This window comes from Laccaria bicolor, genomic scaffold (assembly GCF_000143565.1).
Source record: "Laccaria bicolor S238N-H82 LACBIscaffold_46 genomic scaffold, whole genome shotgun sequence".
NCBI classification, from domain to species: Eukaryota; Fungi; Basidiomycota; class Agaricomycetes; order Agaricales; family Hydnangiaceae; genus Laccaria; species Laccaria bicolor.
Window position 1 is genome coordinate 254,736 of NW_001889917.1, and position 18,650 is coordinate 273,385.

General features: G+C 48.8%; 6 protein-coding genes across 6 annotated transcripts; 4 read left to right on the forward strand and 2 right to left on the reverse strand.

Moving 5' to 3' along the window:
• Positions 1-760: 760 nt before the first annotated feature.
• On the forward strand, positions 761-3,101 carry LACBIDRAFT_254417 (uncharacterized protein; the record flags this gene model as incomplete). Its single annotated transcript, XM_001887516.1, has 17 exons — positions 761-898; positions 957-972; positions 1,027-1,159; positions 1,212-1,258; positions 1,316-1,336; positions 1,398-1,457; positions 1,537-1,763; positions 1,821-1,830; positions 1,886-1,953; positions 2,001-2,133; positions 2,185-2,416; positions 2,481-2,496; positions 2,551-2,625; positions 2,674-2,741; positions 2,795-2,828; positions 2,883-2,957; positions 3,012-3,101. Coding segments are annotated over 17 exons (1,443 nt in total), but the record flags the coding sequence as incomplete, so codon positions are not given.
• A 1,463-nt stretch (positions 3,102-4,564) lies between these two features.
• LACBIDRAFT_310497 (uncharacterized protein) lies at positions 4,565-6,305 on the forward strand (the record flags this gene model as incomplete). The annotated part of the gene is made up of 6 exons (XM_001887517.1): positions 4,565-4,630; positions 4,695-4,769; positions 4,822-4,836; positions 4,887-4,989; positions 5,042-5,997; positions 6,057-6,305. The coding sequence occupies 6 exons, from the start codon at positions 4,565-4,567 to the stop codon at positions 6,303-6,305; spliced, it is 1,464 nt and encodes a 487-aa protein (XP_001887552.1).
• Positions 6,306-7,385: 1,080 nt separating this feature from the next.
• On the forward strand, positions 7,386-8,000 carry LACBIDRAFT_295545 (uncharacterized protein). Its single transcript, XM_001887518.1, has 4 exons — positions 7,386-7,453; positions 7,509-7,557; positions 7,607-7,790; positions 7,847-8,000. Exons 1-4 carry the CDS (start codon positions 7,437-7,439, stop codon positions 7,894-7,896), a joined length of 300 nt encoding a protein of 99 aa, XP_001887553.1. The 5' UTR covers positions 7,386-7,436; the 3' UTR covers positions 7,897-8,000.
• A 1,407-nt stretch (positions 8,001-9,407) lies between these two features.
• On the reverse strand, positions 9,408-11,462 carry LACBIDRAFT_310499 (uncharacterized protein; the record flags this gene model as incomplete). Its single annotated transcript, XM_001887582.1, has 6 exons — positions 9,408-9,867; positions 9,934-10,064; positions 10,124-10,558; positions 10,611-10,723; positions 10,774-11,195; positions 11,254-11,462. 6 exons carry the CDS (start codon positions 11,460-11,462, stop codon positions 9,408-9,410), a joined length of 1,770 nt encoding a protein of 589 aa, XP_001887617.1.
• A 945-nt stretch (positions 11,463-12,407) lies between these two features.
• Positions 12,408-14,464, reverse strand: LACBIDRAFT_310500 (uncharacterized protein; the record flags this gene model as incomplete). Its single annotated transcript, XM_001887583.1, has 6 exons — positions 12,408-12,867; positions 12,923-13,053; positions 13,109-13,561; positions 13,611-13,723; positions 13,774-14,195; positions 14,256-14,464. 6 exons carry the CDS (start codon positions 14,462-14,464, stop codon positions 12,408-12,410), a joined length of 1,788 nt encoding a protein of 595 aa, XP_001887618.1.
• Positions 14,465-17,732: 3,268 nt separating this feature from the next.
• Positions 17,733-18,592, forward strand: LACBIDRAFT_239749 (glycoside hydrolase family 24 protein; the record flags this gene model as incomplete). The annotated part of the gene is made up of 2 exons (XM_001887519.1): positions 17,733-17,979; positions 18,042-18,592. 2 exons carry the CDS (start codon positions 17,733-17,735, stop codon positions 18,590-18,592), a joined length of 798 nt encoding a protein of 265 aa, XP_001887554.1.
• Between the last annotated feature and the right edge of the window lie 58 nt (positions 18,593-18,650).

Genomic DNA, 18,650 nt, shown 5'->3' on the forward strand with positions numbered 1-18,650 from the left:
GGTTTGTGTTCATACCCAACCCTCCTGGGTTCGTCGTGTCCACCCCCGGGTTTGGTAGATGCGGATTGTGCTTTTGGGTTGCATGAGTCTTAAGTTATATACCTTGGATCTAGGACTGTCTTTTTTTCACAGTTAGTTAGGTATGATACGTACGATCTGGACGTGCTGCATGACAGTTTGCTTTCTATAATTATGATGTCAATGAGTGCGGTAGTGTGCCAACTTCCAAGGGAGTTTGAGCGTTTGGTTTGTTGAGTGCCACTGGACCAAATAGACTCTAATTTTCTTAAAAGTCAACTTCCATTCCACCTTGCGTCTGGACTGTCCCGTATAGCTTGCAAACGAAGCTCTGCTTGATCAATGCGTTACGTTCCAGACATAACGGTACGGCCGCCGCTTGAATGGAGTGCTCAGCTCACTGCTAACTCGCAAATAGATAATTCAGGGTCTGGTGCCCGCATGCCCACTTTTCACATTGGTTCTGAAGCTCTCTGGTGACCCAAACCAAGCGAAACATCCCAGATCATAGAGTCTCGTGGTCACTACCCCACATGGAAGCAATATACTCCAGAAGAGCTATATCTTGAGCCCTGTGTCATGTCGGGTAGCTCTTCCCTACCTACCCCCTCCGAAATGGATGTGGGAATCGCATACTTTGTAGCGGCCTCGTGTTTTGTGTGGCTCGCTTTTGCTGGTGAGTCGGTTCCAAGGCTGTTTATATTGGGTCAGTGGGAGGGCTGACGCTTGTTTTCCAGTAGAACCATACAATACATTCGATGGCCCAGGTTTCCCTGCATGTAACGCTGTTTCTCAGGTATACAGACCCTCTACCGTCGATGAGATGGTTTCTATCGTGAAAGACGCGAGTCAGCGGGGTGTCCCTGTTCGTGCCAGTGGTGTGAGTTCTTGCGAATCGTGTGCACGTCGTACTCACTTTAAATCTTTTTGTCAATTAGAATGGGCATATGTGGTGTGAGACGATATTAGGATTTATTATCCTGCTTCCAGTTTGAACATATGCTACAGATGACACGATGTGTTCTGATGATTCTCGTACGGTTATTATCAAGACGGACGCTGTCAACAAGATTTCGGACTTAGCGTTGAATAATGGGCAGGGAAGCGTGGTTGTTGAAGCTGGTGTTACGTTTCCGCAGCTGTAAGTGGAACAATTCCTCTTTCTTCCTTCTTGCCTCATGTTCTATACTTAGGGCGGAGTGGCTTCACGCTCGAGGCGCATCGCTTGGGTATACACTTGGTGCGGTATTTGCATCATTTGCTTGAAGGACGTCGTCTCATGTGCCTCTTTGCTCAGTAAATTGGAACATCACTATTGGTGCGACTCAATTCCCCAATTCGCCTGTGGTGGGAAAGATCACTGATCTCATTTTCGATAGGCGGCGCAATGGCAATGGGCGCCCATCGCTCCTCATTGAGAGAGGATTCTCAAGTCTCAAGTGCTGCATTGGCTTTCGACATCATCAATGGCAAAGGCAAGATTCGCTTGACTGAAACTTTATCGCAGGGCGGACTGAGAATTCCTCGTTGCAGGTGATCTTGTACATCTTGAAAAGGATCAATCGAACGATACGTGGCTTGCTGCCACCACGTCTCTTGGACTTTTGGGCGTCCTGGCGCGGATCAAGATGGAAGTTGTAGCCGACTTCAAGGTCTTCGCGAACCAAGAAATTCTTAGTGAAGATGAGGTATTAAATGGCGATATCTACGTGCAGATATCACCATACGTTACTGCCAATTACTGGGTTAGTCCTCGATATCTGACGTTCCATGAGTAGTTGATGCAATGACACTTTCGGTAGTGGTGGCCTGGTTAGTCGTATTATCATCGGGTGGCCTATCTCTAAGACTCTAACATCATTTCAAGGCATCAAGAAGTTTCATCGTCGCACATATGGGGTTGTTCCCATCACTAAACACGGGAATGCCTTCCAGGTGAATGTCGCCTCTTATTCAAGTTACGACACACTAAATCATTCTAGTCCACGTTTTCTCTCAGTCAGCTAGAAGCCAGCGCCGCCCTAGGCCTCTTGAACGGAGGTCAAAATCTCAGTGCGCCCAATTTCATTGCGGAAGGCATCTTCTTTGGTTTATGGAGTGTACCAAATTTCCATGGTACGACAGTTCAAGTCTTCGTTAGCTAGGCTGACTCTCGGACTATGTAAGATAAAAAGACGAACCTACCCCTGCTGCTGTGGCCAGTTTATGGTTACGCGTATGATGTTTTGATCGGGGGGTTGTATCCAAATACCAAAGCCGAATGGGATTACGGCTTACATGGACTTACTCTGGAACTGGCGGTCCCTGTTGTGCAGGCCAACCGACTTCTCAGGCGCGTAAGGGAGTTGTTCGATGAGGCTGCGGCCCAGGGGAAACCAGTCACTTCGACGTACCGAAGGTGGGTGTTGACCCTTGTCCTACGTATACGAAGTCAACTGCGATAATTCTGACTGGACCCGTAGCGGGATCAATATCAAAGTAAGCGAACTGTTCCAATGAAGCATGGCCTTACATGGATTTTGACTTGCCAAGTTTGGAAAACCCTTCGACAGTTTACTAGGGCAGACAACGCAAAGGGTGGGGAATGTGACCGCTGACTGGTCGAAAGTAAGTGCTTTTTAGCAGGTTGACGTTGCTCGTCTAATGTTTGTCAAGGGGGCCATGATGTTTGACTTCCCGACGTTCAGGCCGAATACTGGCGATCACCATCGGTACAACGAGGAGTGGTATGTTATATTTCGCTCACCACGTTGATCTCACATCACCCCTTCATTAGGTATGGCAAATTGGCACAGACGTTGATTAATGAGGTCGGATTGTATTTCACTACCGTTGTTGATCCCTGACCTTACGATACCTTCCAGTTTCCTACTCGGCCTCACTGGACAAAGTGCACAAGGGACGTCTTGAAGCAATCTGTCAAAAATTTGAATCAGGAGGTTTGTCCCTTAGCTAAATTTATCTTCCACTAACCTTACATATATCCCTGATAGTCCCTTTCGAAGTTCGCTGCGATTCGTGAACAGTTTGATCCTGAAAAGACGTTTAAGAGTGTCGTTGGGGAAATAATCGGTGCTGTGTAAGGGGTGATATTGCGAAGCTGCAACGAAAGTTTAAAGGAGACATGTATATATCCAATCCTTGAGAATGGCTGAAGGGATCCTCAGTACTTATATAGGTCGCGTTTTTGTAGAAACTTGGTTTGTTACTATTCTCTTGCTATTCTCTGACCTGGGAAAACGCCGGCCCGACGAGGACCACGTGTCCTCTTCAACTTCGAACTCTTACAACAAAACAAGTTTTGCAATCACTGCATCCGCCACAACAATCATGATCGGGCCATATTGGTAGAGGTGAGAACCACTTGCAAATGAGATGTAATAAGTCTAATGACCAGAGAATAGGCAAGGCTTTCAAAGTAGTATGTCCCACATGCCAATCACGACGAGAAATTGAGGTTCATTTTCATCTCAACACCTACACAACACCTACATTTGAAAATTACCATTCCCAGGTCCAATTGCGCGGAGAAGTTCAGAGGCTGGTAGGGATCAGAAATACCAAACAAATTTCGTGGAGGTATGTTCCCTTGCAATACTCTCAGCCTCATAGAACTTTAGCCACACGTCATACACCTGCTGCACAGATTCTTTCTTTTTTTTACAATGTTTGTGAACTTGATCTGGTGCATTCGGAGGCATCATTCTCACCCGCAGGGGCAGGTTTATGCGATATTGGAACAAATATTTCTTGCTGGAGAAATTGACGAGACAAGCAAAGATGTAGTGCTCTCGCGGTTAGAAGAGCTTGAAAAGCTCGAGTCGTGCAATTGGCAGGCGACCGTCTATTCCATCTTGTCAAATTTCACCTGGCCACGCTTCAGAACGTGTTATGATCACACTGACTGCATAAACCAATTAAACTTTTTTTCTGCCGACATTACATTGGCGTAGAAGCTCTGCCGGTCGAAATCAGATCCCTTCGCATCCTTTGTTCATCAAACCCGAGAGGTCGGCATCCACGACAGCTTGGCCATCGCAAGGTTAGACAATCGAGCGTCTGCCCTTTGTGTCTTGCGAGTGCCAATGTTCTTTAACAACGGTCGGCGTATCCTCTTTGTAGAGTCGTGACGTTATGCTTTAATATTGGGAGTTATACCGGAGCAGAGTTGGGCGAAGGGCATGGTGATTCTTTTCTCAGGTGAGATAGTGTGTTACGTTCCACGAAAAGCCAAGCCCACTTACTCCAATGACCACTCGTCATTTCCCCACAGGGACGATCGTTGCCCGCTACGCCATCGATGTCAAGAAGTTCGTTCATTAGGCTCAACCCTCGACTTTCCATGGATATCAATGTGATCTAAGCAGTCACCTCATTCCGGGCCGAAATTAGCTACAACGGATTGTATCGGATTATCTACCCTGGTTGCGATATTGGCGGGTTGCAGTCGACGGAACAAGGAGCACCCATTCTCAGGTCTTCCGACACCAACGCTCGGCGCTGAGGCGGAATCGACCCTGGGAACGTGCGAACCCTGGGAGGCCGCATGGCAGCCATGTGGGATTCTTCTCTCCTCCCCTCCTACGTGCAACGCATCTCAGAAGATAAAACAGTAAGTTAGTCTCATGTCCTGAAGTATGTCAGTTTACTGATCAACCCAGAGATCTCCTCCTTAGACTGATCCCTATATTTCTCGCTTGACCGTCAGTAGGGTCAGGGTATTGATTTTAGAGCTGTTTCCTGCTGCGATTGTGCGTCCCTCGTTCGTCCCTTATCGTGAAATTACTATAAAGCCCACTGTAGTTCACTAGGATCCCGGCGCGTAACTCCCCCACAGTTTCCCCAGCTCCATCCACTCCCTTTTCTAGGCTGAGCTAGAAGACTATTTTACCACTCCGTCAAGGCGGAAAATCACGCTCACGAGGTTAAAAATTTCTGCTGACTCGGAAACCGCGCGGCGGGTGGGCGTTGGTAGGGCTTTCTTAGTCTATTCACATTCTTCATTATTTATTTTCTCTATCAGGCTATGCTCCATCTCATATGGACTTGTCATTGGAGGCATATCGCACCGTCGTAAAATACGTCGGAAACCGTTCCGATATCGCATCGCTTTGCAGGGTCTCCAAGAGCTTTCGGCATGCCGCTGAACGTGCGCTATACAACACGTTGTATATGAGGAAGGCACACGAAACGACAGTTTTGTGCCATACCCTCGTAGCTCAACCGCGTCTTTCGTCTCTCGTCGAAGCCCTTACCATTGTATCAGCAGCTGAAGGGCAGAGCCGTGCGAGTGTGGTTCAAGACGAAGGGGATTCGGATGATGATAGCCGACATGAACACGACTACAACGTGGAAGAAGAAAAATGTCCAAACACAGATTGGAACTCCATCTCACACGTCTTGAAGCGAACAATCAACCTACGTTACCTTAACATCCATATTAATGACGGCCCCGCATCTTCTGCTTGGATCCTTGACGGTTGCACGTTTCTCCTTCGCAAACTTCATTGCGATTTTGACTGGGACCAGCATCTTGTCAAATTCTTAGACAAACAAACTGAACTCGAGGATCTCTACATTTTGGATTTCCAGGATGCCGTTGCATCTGAAGTGATGGCTGATTCTCCACTGAGATCGACATCCGTTCCACCTGGCCTTGGCGCCCTTGAAGCAAAGGGCATTCCCAACCTTTCGAAGCTCGAATGCACATTCATTGAAGCAGTTGTTACAATCCTACCCTATCGCCCAGTCACTCACCTCAAAACTTGTTTCTCTTGTTCGGAGATTATCGCCAAGCGCGCTGAGATGAGACTTTTGCTCTCCTGCGTTGCCCTTTCCACGGGTCCGCTACGTTCGCTTGATATCGCCGACGCAACCTATCACAAAAGTTTTTCTATGGAACTCCTCGAAAACATTGTTAATCTTCATGTCGAGCTGCGCTATCTTGGAACCCTAGTTTTGCCCATTGGAGGGCAAGAGGTACGTGTCATAATCTGTCCCAAGTCCTCGCACACTCAGAGGATTTCCCATGTTTGCAGCGCCTTCGGTTTTATGGCCTCTTGATGCGCTTGCCTGACACACAATGCATTGAGGTCGAGGTTTCCGAATGGGACCCTCCCCCTTCTACTCCACCGGCTTTTCGGGCGCTAGCCAACGAAGTACGGCTGTATTGCCCATCCATCACATGTGTGGTGTTTGTGCATGACTTTGACAGGACGGTGGTTACTGCGGTCGATGGCATCTGCCAGTTGGGGGGCGATGCCGAAAATTTGTGGAGGGAGGTGTGATACCCACTTCGTCGGCGTGCGTCGTCTATGTTCCTTTCTTACCGCCTTCCTCTGTCTTTTTTTTGCTTTCCTTTTGACGAAAATTGTTTTTGCACGGCTCCATCTGTTCTCGTTCTTCGCTGTTCTCGTTCATTTTGTCTACTAGAACATAAAGTGACATCAACTGATTTCCACTTCAGGGCGATTTTTCATAGATTATCCCTATCGTGATCATCTCTAGCGCTGATCATTCCTTCATCGATTACTTTTAGACTTGAGGCGCCTCTTCCGATGGTGGAACTTCTCTTTCCGACAACGTTGTTATTCCCCTGAGAGCTTCCCCCCTCTTCTGTTGTCTTATCACCTTCGTATCGCCCGATGTGCAATTTTACTTGTGCCGCGATCTCCGAATGGTGCAGATGATCGATCGTCTTATACGCCATTAGACCTAGAGGTGCTTCCTTACTTTTATCAGTTCGTGGCATGCGCTGATACTTCCCCATCATATTCTCGCGCACGGTGTCGATGACAATATTTAAAGCCGATTTGAATGTCTCACTTCTTTTTCCTGCTTTTAATTTAATACCCTGCCGCGAACCGTTTCTACAAGCGCCGACCCTGCATATTCAGAAGCGAAGGATAAAGACGCATGTAAGGGGCAGCCCTGCCTTATCGTTGTGGGAAGCCAGGTCAACGGATCCCCAAATAACGAACGTGATGGAGTAGGATCCAGAATCCAGTCATCAATCGTCGAGGGAACCTCATGATTTTTTTATCGCGCGATGCGCCTGACGGCGCGTATCGCCTTCAGAAGAGGGAAATTTCAAGGAAATTGTGACCTGCTGATTAACGACGATCCCGGGGATGATCTTGGGGCATCCATCGAGATGCCAAGCTTACCCGTCGAGGTAGAGAAGTGACTCTAAGCCGAGGTCTTTAGGTTCGGAAAGGAGGTTCTCTCTTCTCCTGACGTCACCGCCTGCGGGCATGCGCTCATTATTCTCTCATTCCCTGTGGGGTGACGCCGTCCACCCGCCTATGCGAAACCAGCGGGAAGCTAGTGGTATAAAAGAGGTTCGTCGTAGCTCTGATTTTTTCATCCCCATCCTCTTCTTCCTACTTTAAACCACCTACATTCAGACATCGAGCGACATGACTGGCGAACCCAAGTAAGCTTTTCGTCGTCACCCTTCGTCGTCCTGGGGACTAACTGTTTATGTTTAGCAAGCTCAACGCACAGGCGAACTCTGCGAAAGGTACCGCTGAGCAGACGGTATGTCCAGCGTTTCTTACAGTGCGCGACACTCTCAACGTTTTTTCAGATTGGCGATCTTACCGGTTCGACTTCTTGGAAGAGCTCCGGTAAAGAAGATCAAGCCAAAGGGCAAGCCGAGTACAAGGGCGCGCAAGCTAAGGGTTACGGCGAAGGTACCCTCGACCGCCTCGCTGGCGCCAAGGACTCCATCGTCGGCGCCATCACCGGGGACAAGACCCAACAAACCTCAGGTGTGTTGTCTTTTCTAATTGTATTTGTAAAAATAATTCTTATGCCTGCTTCGTAGGCAACGTTCAGAATGAGAAGGGCAAGGCTCAGCAGGAGTTGAACAAGTAGGCCTATGTGGCTGGGTTGTCAGGTCGGCGGCGTGATTTTTTTGTACCATGGGTTGTGAATATTTTGTACGATTGTGAAATCAGAGTGATTGTTGTGCTTGCGCTATATCATGGCAAGATTCCCGTCTGTATGGGTGACTTCCAAGTATCTTCAACTTTGCGTGGAGTTTTGTCCAGCTTGAATATACTGTACATCCAATGAACCAATCACTGTTACGTTGTTCTTGCTCAGGTAATGTTGAGCATTCTCCGTACTTGTGCAATGTGTACCGTAGCAACATGCGGGCAGGAAAGTCGTCAACCATCCTGAACAGTGAATAGTACGGTCCGCAACGGCAAATTTATTCTGCCAAATTTGAAATTACTGATCATACTTGAAAGGGTAATGAGCCAACGCGCCTATGCCTTAGACTCGACTCCAGTCTCTATGGAATCAAAACCCGGGACAACAAATGAGTTGTTTTGGGTCAGTCCGAATTAGGAGGGTTGTGCACGGGTAATTGATGTTATGGTAAGTATTCTGATCCGAAATCAGTATCTGACCATAACGGCTGGTGACGAGCCTACCTATGCCTACTATTCACATTAGCGCGTCAATATTTCAGCATCCAGTCAACGACAACTTACTAGAGGCAGGATCATCTTTGAGCGCATTACTCAAAAGGTCGTGACACACGCGTTCCTCAATAAGCCCTCTGGCAGCGGCCACCGCAAGAACAGCCGCGGCCCAATTCTGACAGTTAAATTCGCCATCAGGCTCGACAACACCCACATTCCACGCAATAGCTTCCAATTCGCGTCGTTGCGCAAGCGACAGAGTACCAACCGGAAGTATTACAAGATCCGCCGCCGCCAACGCGCTGCAGCTAGTCAAGGGACCATAATTGATCAGGTATTTTAAATTTTTCGTCTGCGTAGACCCCTAGGTTTTGTTCTAGTTCCAAGCATCTCAAAGCTGGTAGACGATCTTCACGGTTCTTGGACATCGTCTGCCATCGGGTAGCCCAATGCCTATCCCGGGGTTGGACGCCCGGCGCGCAATGAACGACGAGGAATATAGGTTTATCTCTGTCGTCGTCTGGGAATGCATCTGCTAGATCGACGGGGCGGATTTCGCGGTGGGAGACGGCGCGGTCGATGTGGAGGTTAGATAAGGGAAGAAGAGAGAGATATGGCAAGGCGGAGAAGCCGGGTGGGTATTAGTGGGTTTGGGATCATTGTGCCGTTTGGCTGCGGTAATAAATCTGTACGGGATGTTTTGTCCAGGTAGAAGTGTCTGTGTACAGATGGCGATTGGGAGGGAAGATGGTAGTGAAATTGTAAAATTGACAACTTGACTTGCCGACGGTGATGGTTTGAGTTAAGGCGAAAATGGAAGGGATTTGATGAAAATCAGCTTTGCAATTTCTCAAGAGGCACGCTATACAAAGAGCAAACCCTGAACAAAAAAGTGATTTAGAAGTTTTACGAATACAAAAAGGCATGCCTAGAAAGGACGACGCCAATATGGAATTAGTACAATCCAGCGATATCTGTTCTCACAGGGGCAGTCACCTCCCACTGCAACACCAGGTTAACCTTGCCCTGCGAAGGCACCGAGCACACCCAATAAAACTTCCCATCCTTACCCAAACCTTCTACATCATTACCAGGTTCATCCGCACCATCCCATTGCACGACAACCCCAGGGCTAACCTTGACCGGCGGCGGCACCTTCAGCTCCCCACCGCTCAACGTCTTCGACTCTGAAAACGGCGCTACCAAGGCCGGGCTGACCAGCTTGACTGTGATCAGGGAGTCTTCCGATACGGGCACCTGGTCTATGATTTTGACGTTGTCGACTGCGGTGGATTTTGTGTTGAAGATGGTGATGCGCTGCGAGAAGACGTAGTTTGTTGTCTTGGTGTAGAACCCGCTTTGAGAGACCTTTTTCACTCGGGGGTGGTAGGTGATTCGAATGGAGGGGTCCAGGCTGCGAGAAGGGGGTAGTTAGATCAGTCTGAGGAATCAAACGGTAGGAGGAATGAGAAAGACGTACCCCAATGGACAATCGAAACTCTCGTCTGGGCTTACGGCGGGTACGTCAGAGCGGGAGATAAAGCTTCCATCGACGTATACGCTGGCAGGGCCACTTAGGAGGGTGTATTCAGATGCGTTTTTGATCTTGGCCTGTGGATAGAGTGATCAGGAAAAAAGTCGAGAAAGAGCTCGAGAAGATGGAGGCTGACATTAAGATGTGTCTTCGCGTCCACTTTGGGAACAGACACCCAAGACATCGTAGAGTCAAGACTCAACTGCACGATGGTGACATTATGGGCAACTCCATCACTGGGAATCGTGATGGTCCCGGGGACGGTGAAAGTAGCGCTGATGTTTCCCTTGGAAGAGACGGCAAGACCCCGATATTCCATTGGGCTGGCGCGAGACTCTTCATCTTCGTCCGAAGATGTACTGCGCCGACTCATTGGACTGCGTCGACTGCTCAGTCGATAGGCCACGGCTGAAGAGGCAGCCAAAGATGTTCCACCTCTACCAAATCTCTTTCCTTTCGATCTCACAACTGGCGGACGGTATATTGAAAGGGTCCAAGGAATGAGAGAAGGGACGCCGACACCAAACGTCGGGGTGGCTGTTTCCAGAGTTAATGGGATGTCGTTCCAATCCTAAAAGAGTACCTGTCAATCAAAGCGAAATATGTGTGAACGGTGAACTTGCCTCTCCGGTGTTCTGGGTGATAGCCCCCTTGTATATCAACGTGATAGGCTTCTCCTTCGTCTGCATGTCGACGCGAATATCATAACCAGCACTCCACGTCGCACTGTTGACGGCTGAGGAGCGGTAAGCTTAGTATTCAACACCAAAAATAGGAAACGCGTACCGTAGATGAGCGCAATCTCTACGTCATCCTCATGGTCGGCAAACACCCCAATCGACGCCTTGAGATTCAGCTTGTTATTCCCAGTCGGACCGGACAGCTTCTTGCGCTCAACCTCGATGGCCTTGTTCAAATCAACAAGCTGCTGCTCCAGTTCGGTGACCTGGTCATCAAGCTTTTCGCATGTAGATTCGTAGCTTCCGACGACTTCCCCCAATGCGGTGATGGCGACGTGTTCTACGTTGACACTGCCAAGGTAAGTCTCGAGTGAAGCAATGGCTTTTCGAGACCTCTGAAGAGCCTTTTCCGTCTGTGTACGCTTCAGTTCGAGAGCTTTTAGCTCTGTGGAAGTTGTCGGAATTGGTGGTGGGATGATGGTGGATATAGTGACGTCGTGGATTGTCGCAGCACCGCGGCCCTCGACTCTATATACGTTAACGTGTCAGAAGTTGAAATTGGAGTATGTTAGTCACTCCGGCGCACCTAAACGAATCTTGATCGAGGACATTGGGCAGTCCAGAAATGTTAACCTGGTTTTGGCCCGTATGAACACTGAACGAGAAAAGACGAGTAACCTCCGCCCGTCCAGAGTAAACCGAGACTCCGATGATCTTGCTGTCGTTTACGGAAACGAGCTCAAGTGTGTGAACAGGTTCGAACGTTGGAGGCGCTTCGTGTGTTTCTTGAGTCATGTTTGTGGTAAAGGGGATTGGACACTAAGCCTCCGAGTCCCAAATTCCAGTGAACTCTATATGATGAGCGTTGTAACGGTGATGCTGTGTATTGGAGTCAGGTTTCATCGACATGTGGTTTGCGGCAAGGCCGCAAGGGGCCGCCCAAGGGCCGCCAGGAGAAATCCGAAAGATCAACATTCAAACGTTCAACCCTGTTCAACCTCGAAGAGTCGTGTTGACTGATTTCCCATCAATATCTTATCTCTCTCATCCTCATTCTAAGTAGCTGCAATTGAACTTGAATTTGAGTACACTCACGAAAGGCCGGAACAGTTCTAAATCGTGTATATGAGAGTAAAGTAGTGGGAAAAGGGAAAAAGCTAGAGTCGAGGCTATCTTGTCTTGATCGGTAAATAAGAGCAAATATGTGCACTAACATCCTTACACACTGACTCCCTCTCCACAAAAATTTTGACGCCAACCTAGCAACAAACAGAGAGAAAAGAAAAAATTTAACCCAGTACGTAAAAACTGATCGGGTGCGTTAAAAAACCCCCTTGACCATCAGGTTGGTTTTGAAGAAAGGTGTGAAGTTCCTCCGAAATCGGCTCAAAATGAGAAGGGTCAAGTTTAAACAAGTAGGTTGTCAAATTGGTGGCATTACTTTTTTGTACTGCGTTGTGAACATCTGTACGAGCGTGAATTCAGAGTGATTATTGTGACTTACGTTATGTCAGGTAGAAGTGTCTGTGTGTAGATGGCGATTGGGAGGGAAGAGGGTAGCGACATTGTAAAATTGTCAGCTTGACTTGCAAGTTGCCGGTTTTAAAAATGGGTCGACAAGGTGCGCGCAATCAAGGGATTTGATCAAAATCATCTCTGCAATTTCTGTGGACACACTATGGCCACTGCGAGTCATAGCTAACATATTAGAAGCTTTACAAATACATACGCCATATGAACTTAGTACAATCCAGCGATATCCATCCTCACAGGGGCAGTCACCTCCCACTGCAACAGCAGATTAACCTTGCCCTGCGAAGGCACCGAACACACCCAATAAAACTTTCCATCCTTCCCCAAACCTTCCACATCATTCCCCGGTTCATCCGCACCATCCCACTGCACCACAACCCCGGGGCTAACCTTGACCGGCGGCGGCACCTTCAGCTCCCCACCGCTCAACGTCGTCGACTCCGAGAACGGCGCTACCAAGGACGGGCTGACCAGCTTAACGGTGATCAGAGAATCCTCGGATACGGGCACCTGGTCTATGATTTTGACGTTGTCGACTGCGGTGGATTTTGTGTTGAAGATGGTGATGCGCTGCGAGAAGACGTAGTTGGTTGTTTTGGTGTAGAACCCGCTTTGGGAGACCTTTTTCACTCGGGGGTGGTAGGTGATTCGGATGGAGGGGTCGAGGCTGCGAGGAGGGTAAGTTGAGGAATCAAACGTTAAAGGGAATGAGGAAGGCGTACCCCAATGGACAATCGAAATTCTCGTCTGGGCTTACGGCGGGTACGTCGGAGCGGGAAATGAAGCTTCCGTCGACGTATACGCTGGCAGGGCCACTTAGGAGGGTGTATTCAGATGCGTTTTTAATCTTGGCCTGTGGATAGAGTGATCAGAAGGGCGAGAAAAAACTTGAGAAGATGGAGGCTAACATTAAGATGTGTCTTCGCGTCCACCTTGGGAACAGACACCCAAGACATCGTAGAGTCAAGGCTCAACTGCACGATGGTGACGTTATGGTCAACTCCATCACTGGGAATCGTGATGGTCCCGGGGACAGTGAAAGTAGCGCTGATGTTTCCCTTTGAGGAGACGGCGAGACCCCGATATTGCATTGCGCTGGCGCTCAAGGACTCGTCGTCTACGTCCATATCCAAATCCAAATCTGGACTGTGTTTACTCTTCCGTCGAAGGGCCATGGCTGGCGAGTGAGCTAAAGATGCCAAAGGCGGTCCACCTCCCCCTCTACCGTGGCCCAACATTATTCCTTTCGATCTTACAACTGGCGGGCGGTATATTGAGAGGGTCCAAGGAATCAAGGAGGGGACGCCGACACGAAACGTTGGAGTGGCTGTTTCCAAAGTTAGTGGAATATCGTTCCAATCCTAAAAGAGTGTCAGCATCAAGTAAAATCTGTGTAGACGGCGAACATGCCTCTCCGGTGCTCTGGGTGATAGCCCCCTTGTATATCAACGTAATAGGCTTCTCCTTTGTCTGCATGTCAACGCGAATATCATAACCGGCACTCCACATCGCACTGCTGACGGCTGAGGGGCGGTAAGTTTAGGGTTCAACACCAAGAATAGGAGACGCGTACCGTAGATGAGTGCAATCTCTACCTCACCCTCATGGTCGGCAAACACCCCAATGGACGCCTTGAGATTGAGCTTCTCAATCCCTGTCGGACCGAACAGCTTCTTGCGCTCAGCCTCGATGGCCTTTTTGAAGCCAACGAGCCGCTTCTCCAGTTCAGTGACCTTATCATCAAGCTTTTCGCATGTAGAGTCGTAGTTTTCCACAACTTCCCCCAAAGCGTTGACGGCGACGTGTTCCACGTTGACACTGTAAAGGTAAGTCTCGAGTGAAGCAATAGCCTTCCGAGCCCTCTCCAGAGCCTTTTCCGTCTGTTTACGCTTCAGTTCGAGAGATGTTAGCTCTGTGGAAGTTGTCGGCATTGGTGGTGGGATGATGGTAGATATAGTGACGTCGTGGATTGTCGCAGCACCGCGGCCCTCCACCCTATATATACGTTAACACGTCAGAAAGTTGAAGTGAAGTATGTTAGTCAATCCAGCGCACCTAAACGAATCCTGGTCGAGGACATTGGGCAGTCCAGAGATATTAACCTGGTTTTGGCCCGTATGAACACTGAACGAGAAAAGACGCGTAACCTCCGCGCGTCCAGAGTAAACCGAGACTCCGATGATCTTGCTGTCTTTCACGGATACAAGATCGAGGGTGTGAACGGGTTCAAACGCTGGGGGCACTTCGTGTGTTTCTTGAGTCATGTTTGAGTTTTGTGGGGGTGGTCAAGGGGCTTGGGCATTATTCCAACCCTTGAATGAACCCTTTATATGTTGAGAGCTGTGACGGTGATGCGGTCACCACTTGAGTCAGGTTTCATGTCGTTTGCGGGGCGCAACCAGGGGCTATCTGCCACGAGTCATGTGCGAATTACCAGCGCTTGGACCAGAATTCAACGTCCACTGCACTCTTAGTTGGAACGTAGCCTTTGATTATGATAAAAAACCTCGACCCCTTTTTATTATAGGATTTAGTGCTATAAGTTTTGCTGTGTGGTCATCGCGTTAGCTCATCGGCGCGAAGCGCGCAACAAAAATTTTGGCCAACTTCAAGCAGCGATACCTCTGGGGGCATTCAAGCTACATTATACTGTAGTCTTGACAATATATTGACGGTTTTACTCCTTTTCTTTGATTTGACTCCTTTTGACTCCCAGCAGATTCTCGAACACAAAACCCGACGGAGTCAGTCGATGATGACGTCCGAGGGCGTGAGATGCTCGGAATGGGTTTTTGGTTTGAAGAATGTGGTCAAGGCAAAGTAGAGACGGGAAAGAGCACAACGACGAAGGAGGTATAGGCGATGAAGATAAAAGAATCCAAGGAGAGTGTTGCGCTTGAGTCAGAGGCGATAATGACAAATGAATGAATTGAACGGTCGTAGAACTAGCCAACAAGGCAATCCACTGTTGTAAACTGACTTGAGCCGGCGGAATCCGTTGACTTCAATTGTATCCAGGGGAGGGAGAGCCATTTAAGTCGCGTTGAGCGAGCTCAGAAACGGACATTGCCAATTGGGCCTTTCGAGTCAGTCGTCGTTCTGAATAGGGTATATCTGAGTGATTCCTTGACAAACTGGTGGATTCCATTATGTCTGCTTGGTCGATCATTTTACCTGTCCTTGACGCGGGTTTTTAAATGAACCAATTCGGAGTCGAAGACTCATTCGCTCGTTTCTTGCCCGGTCGTCTTTTCCGTAGACATTCAATGTTAGATAAATGGAGATTGGGTCCTGTGGTCGACATCATGAATGGTTCTTTGATGGTTCTGTTCAACGCCGCCACGAATGGTATTAGCGACTAGATTGAAAGAAAAAGACAAGGGGCTCAATCACCTGAGTGCCGACATCTTCTGCTACCCCGGTTGGTGGGCCAAAGTTTTTCGCACTTATCCCTTGAACAACCCCCTTCACATGGTCCTGATCCGAGCCTTCCTGGATCTGGAAATGGTTGGAGCTCCAAAGCAAGGGCAAGGAAACGAAGTGATGAAGCGTGGGAATCAACCTGTTCAACAGAATGACTTTCACGGTGAAAGTTTCACCTCTTTGTTCTAGTGTTGCCGCGAAGCGAATCGAATCGAATCGAAGTGGGGAAGTGTGCTGACTTCGACTTACTTCGTGCTGTCGAATCGAATCGAAGCGAAGTCGGACATCACCGGAGGTTGATCAGCCAATCAGATCACTGGTATCCTCAAGCCTCAGCCGCACGAAATTATTGTAGAGTATCTAGACTACAGAACACAATAAAAAGTGCTATATATCCGAAGTACTGGAATTTTGTAGGGGTAGCGAAGAGGGTGTCATGTGGGATGAAAAAAGCTTGGATGCATTGGGATTCCATTAAATGGGCGGGGATTAGAAAATTGGCAAAATATTGGCCATGGAAAGTGTTATAATAGAGTGGTGTAGAAGTCTGATGGCCTGAGGATGACAAAAACGAATTGTTAGTGGGATAGGCGGCCGATGTGTCGGCTTGAAGTGGGTTTTGAACGAAGTGATCTAGCTCCAGCGGCGAGTGACTGTTCCAAGATGGGTGGCGGGAATGAGTAGAAAGAGGCGTATGAACACGACTAGGTGCCTCCCAGCCTGGGGTATACAAAGCTGGTAAATCCATAATGGATGAAAATGAGGGATTGGACAGCTATATTGCATTCGCAAATATGTGCCACTTTTATATTCAGTTGGAAGGAGAAAAAAGATCGTATGATTTGGAAATTGTGCATATAATTCAGAAAAATACGTAGTCAGGTGGTATGATTATTTGATGGGAAGTGGAAAGTAAGGATGGAGGGAGGGGAAAGAGTTAGGTAGGAGACGCGACGGAGGACGCGACACTAATCTCGCCTCACGTGCGGCAACCTTCCATTTCTGGCGGTTTTTGATGGCCATCACGAATCGACTTCGACTCACTTCGATAGCTCGAACTGCCTCGAAGTGGTGTCATTTCCGAATCGAATCGAAGTGACCTCGAACTCACTTCGCTTCGACGGCAACACTACTTTGTTCACGACAACTTGACGACAACCACCACCGTAGGCCACCCGTGCGTCACCCATAGTAGGAATCCGCGGAAGTTGAAAATATCCTGGCCGCCTAAACTTCGGCCCCTTGTCAGTGCTCAGGTGCTTATGCTCGCTACTGGTTGCCATCTTCAATCGACGCTCAGCCAGGTCATGCGAACTGATAGGCTCATGCTAAAAATGCACTCGCTGACATTGCGGCGGTCAATGCTCCTTAGGGTTACGAGCTATCAGCCCTCTCATCAACCCTCTGGCATTTGCCACAAGGTGATTGGTTGGAAACTTGACATTTCTACCGCCCGATTCTGAGGATGGAATCTCCCCGTCTCTCAGTCTATCTTGAGCTGGCATTTGAACCGAAATTCGCTGGAGAAAGGATCGCTCTGATTCGACGGTTCTCTCTTCATTTGGGACACCTTGCGTCTACATAGGGCGGTGCGATTCTAGGAGCACCCCCAGTTCGAGGGTAAATTTTCTATGCTTCTAGCCGCATCCGCTATATACTCCAAGCTCATCTCTGAGGACGTAAGAGACGCATCAAATCAAAGGACACCTATTCTATTGTGCTGGGTGAATGCTCTAGTGGTTAGCCTTGCCCCGCGCTGCAGCCTGAGGATGCTATACATGGCCTCCTCTTCCATTCCCCATCTTTCCATTCCATCTCACCGAGCATCATGTACGGGCTGTCATACTACCTGCTTTGTTGCCAACGTGTCAGATTTTCTATCACTGCTTTGAAAGTTGAACAGATGGTTCTATTCATAGCCAAAGCTTCCGGAACAAAAATCCCACACCGGGTTTTGACTGTATGGTAACTGTCGCTGCTGGTACTTTTACTGATAATCATCGCTCTGATTAATCCTGAAGGGGGGCGGGGGAACGAGAGGAAAGAAGCCATTCGAAAGTGGTTAAAAGGACGGTCAGTTAACATCAGCTTCGAAACGACAGTCCTACAATGAAAGCTTTCAGCATCGTCTTACTCGCAGCTACCCTCACCCTCGCCGCCATCAACGATCCTTGCACCGCAGGAAGCACACCCGGAATATGCCTGACTACCGCCTCTTGCTCCTCCTCGGGAGGGACGTCCCATGTCGGCTTTTGCCCTAATGACCCAACCAACGTTCAATGCTGCACAAAGTCCTGCGGCGCAGGTGGCGTTTGTCGTTTCACCAGTTCTTGCACAAGTGGAAACACGGTCTCCGGTATCTACTCAATTCCTTACATCCAAAGGCGATGTCACGATGTGCTCATTTGCAATTCTTAGGTCTTTGTCCGGGACCCGATAATTTCAAGTGCTGTCTGCCCGCTTCTTCCGGCTGCGGTGCCCCAGCAGTCAACGCCGCCACGATCGCCCTCATCAAAAAGTTCGAGGGTTTCGTGGCCAGTCCTTCCCCCGACCCAATAGGTCTCCCAACCGTTGGATACGGTCACCTCTGCCAAACCAAAAACTGCGCAGAAGTTCCTTTCTCTTTTCCGTTGACGGAGGCGGAAGCATCGACCCTCCTCAACTCAGACCTCAAGACTTATGAAGCTTGCATCACGAAGGACATCGTTTCTTCTGTCCGGCTGAACGATAATCAGTACGGAGCACTTTGCTCGTGGGCGTTTAACGAGGGGTGTGGTGCTGCCGGAAGTTCAACTTTGATAGCACGCCTCAATGCCGGACAGGATCCTGATGCCGTTGCAGCTCAGGAACTCCCCAAGTGGGACATTGCCGGTGGTAAGGTTTTACAGGGTCTTGTTAACCGCCGCGCTGCTGAGGTGGCCCTCTTCAAAACGCCTTCGAGCGTTATTGCACACCCCCCTCATTGTTAGTCAAATTGTAATGGAAATTTCTGAGAGGACACGCAACGAATCACAAGCTTTTCTGCAG

Bases quoted from the DNA above. Each gene is read 5' to 3' on its own strand.
- LACBIDRAFT_295545 (XM_001887518.1), top strand. The intron at 7,558-7,606 runs GTATGTCCAGCG...ACGTTTTTTCAG, and splicing joins AAGGTACCGCTGAGCAGACG to ATTGGCGATCTTACCGGTTC. The intron at 7,791-7,846 runs GTGTGTTGTCTT...CCTGCTTCGTAG, and splicing joins CAAGACCCAACAAACCTCAG to GCAACGTTCAGAATGAGAAG.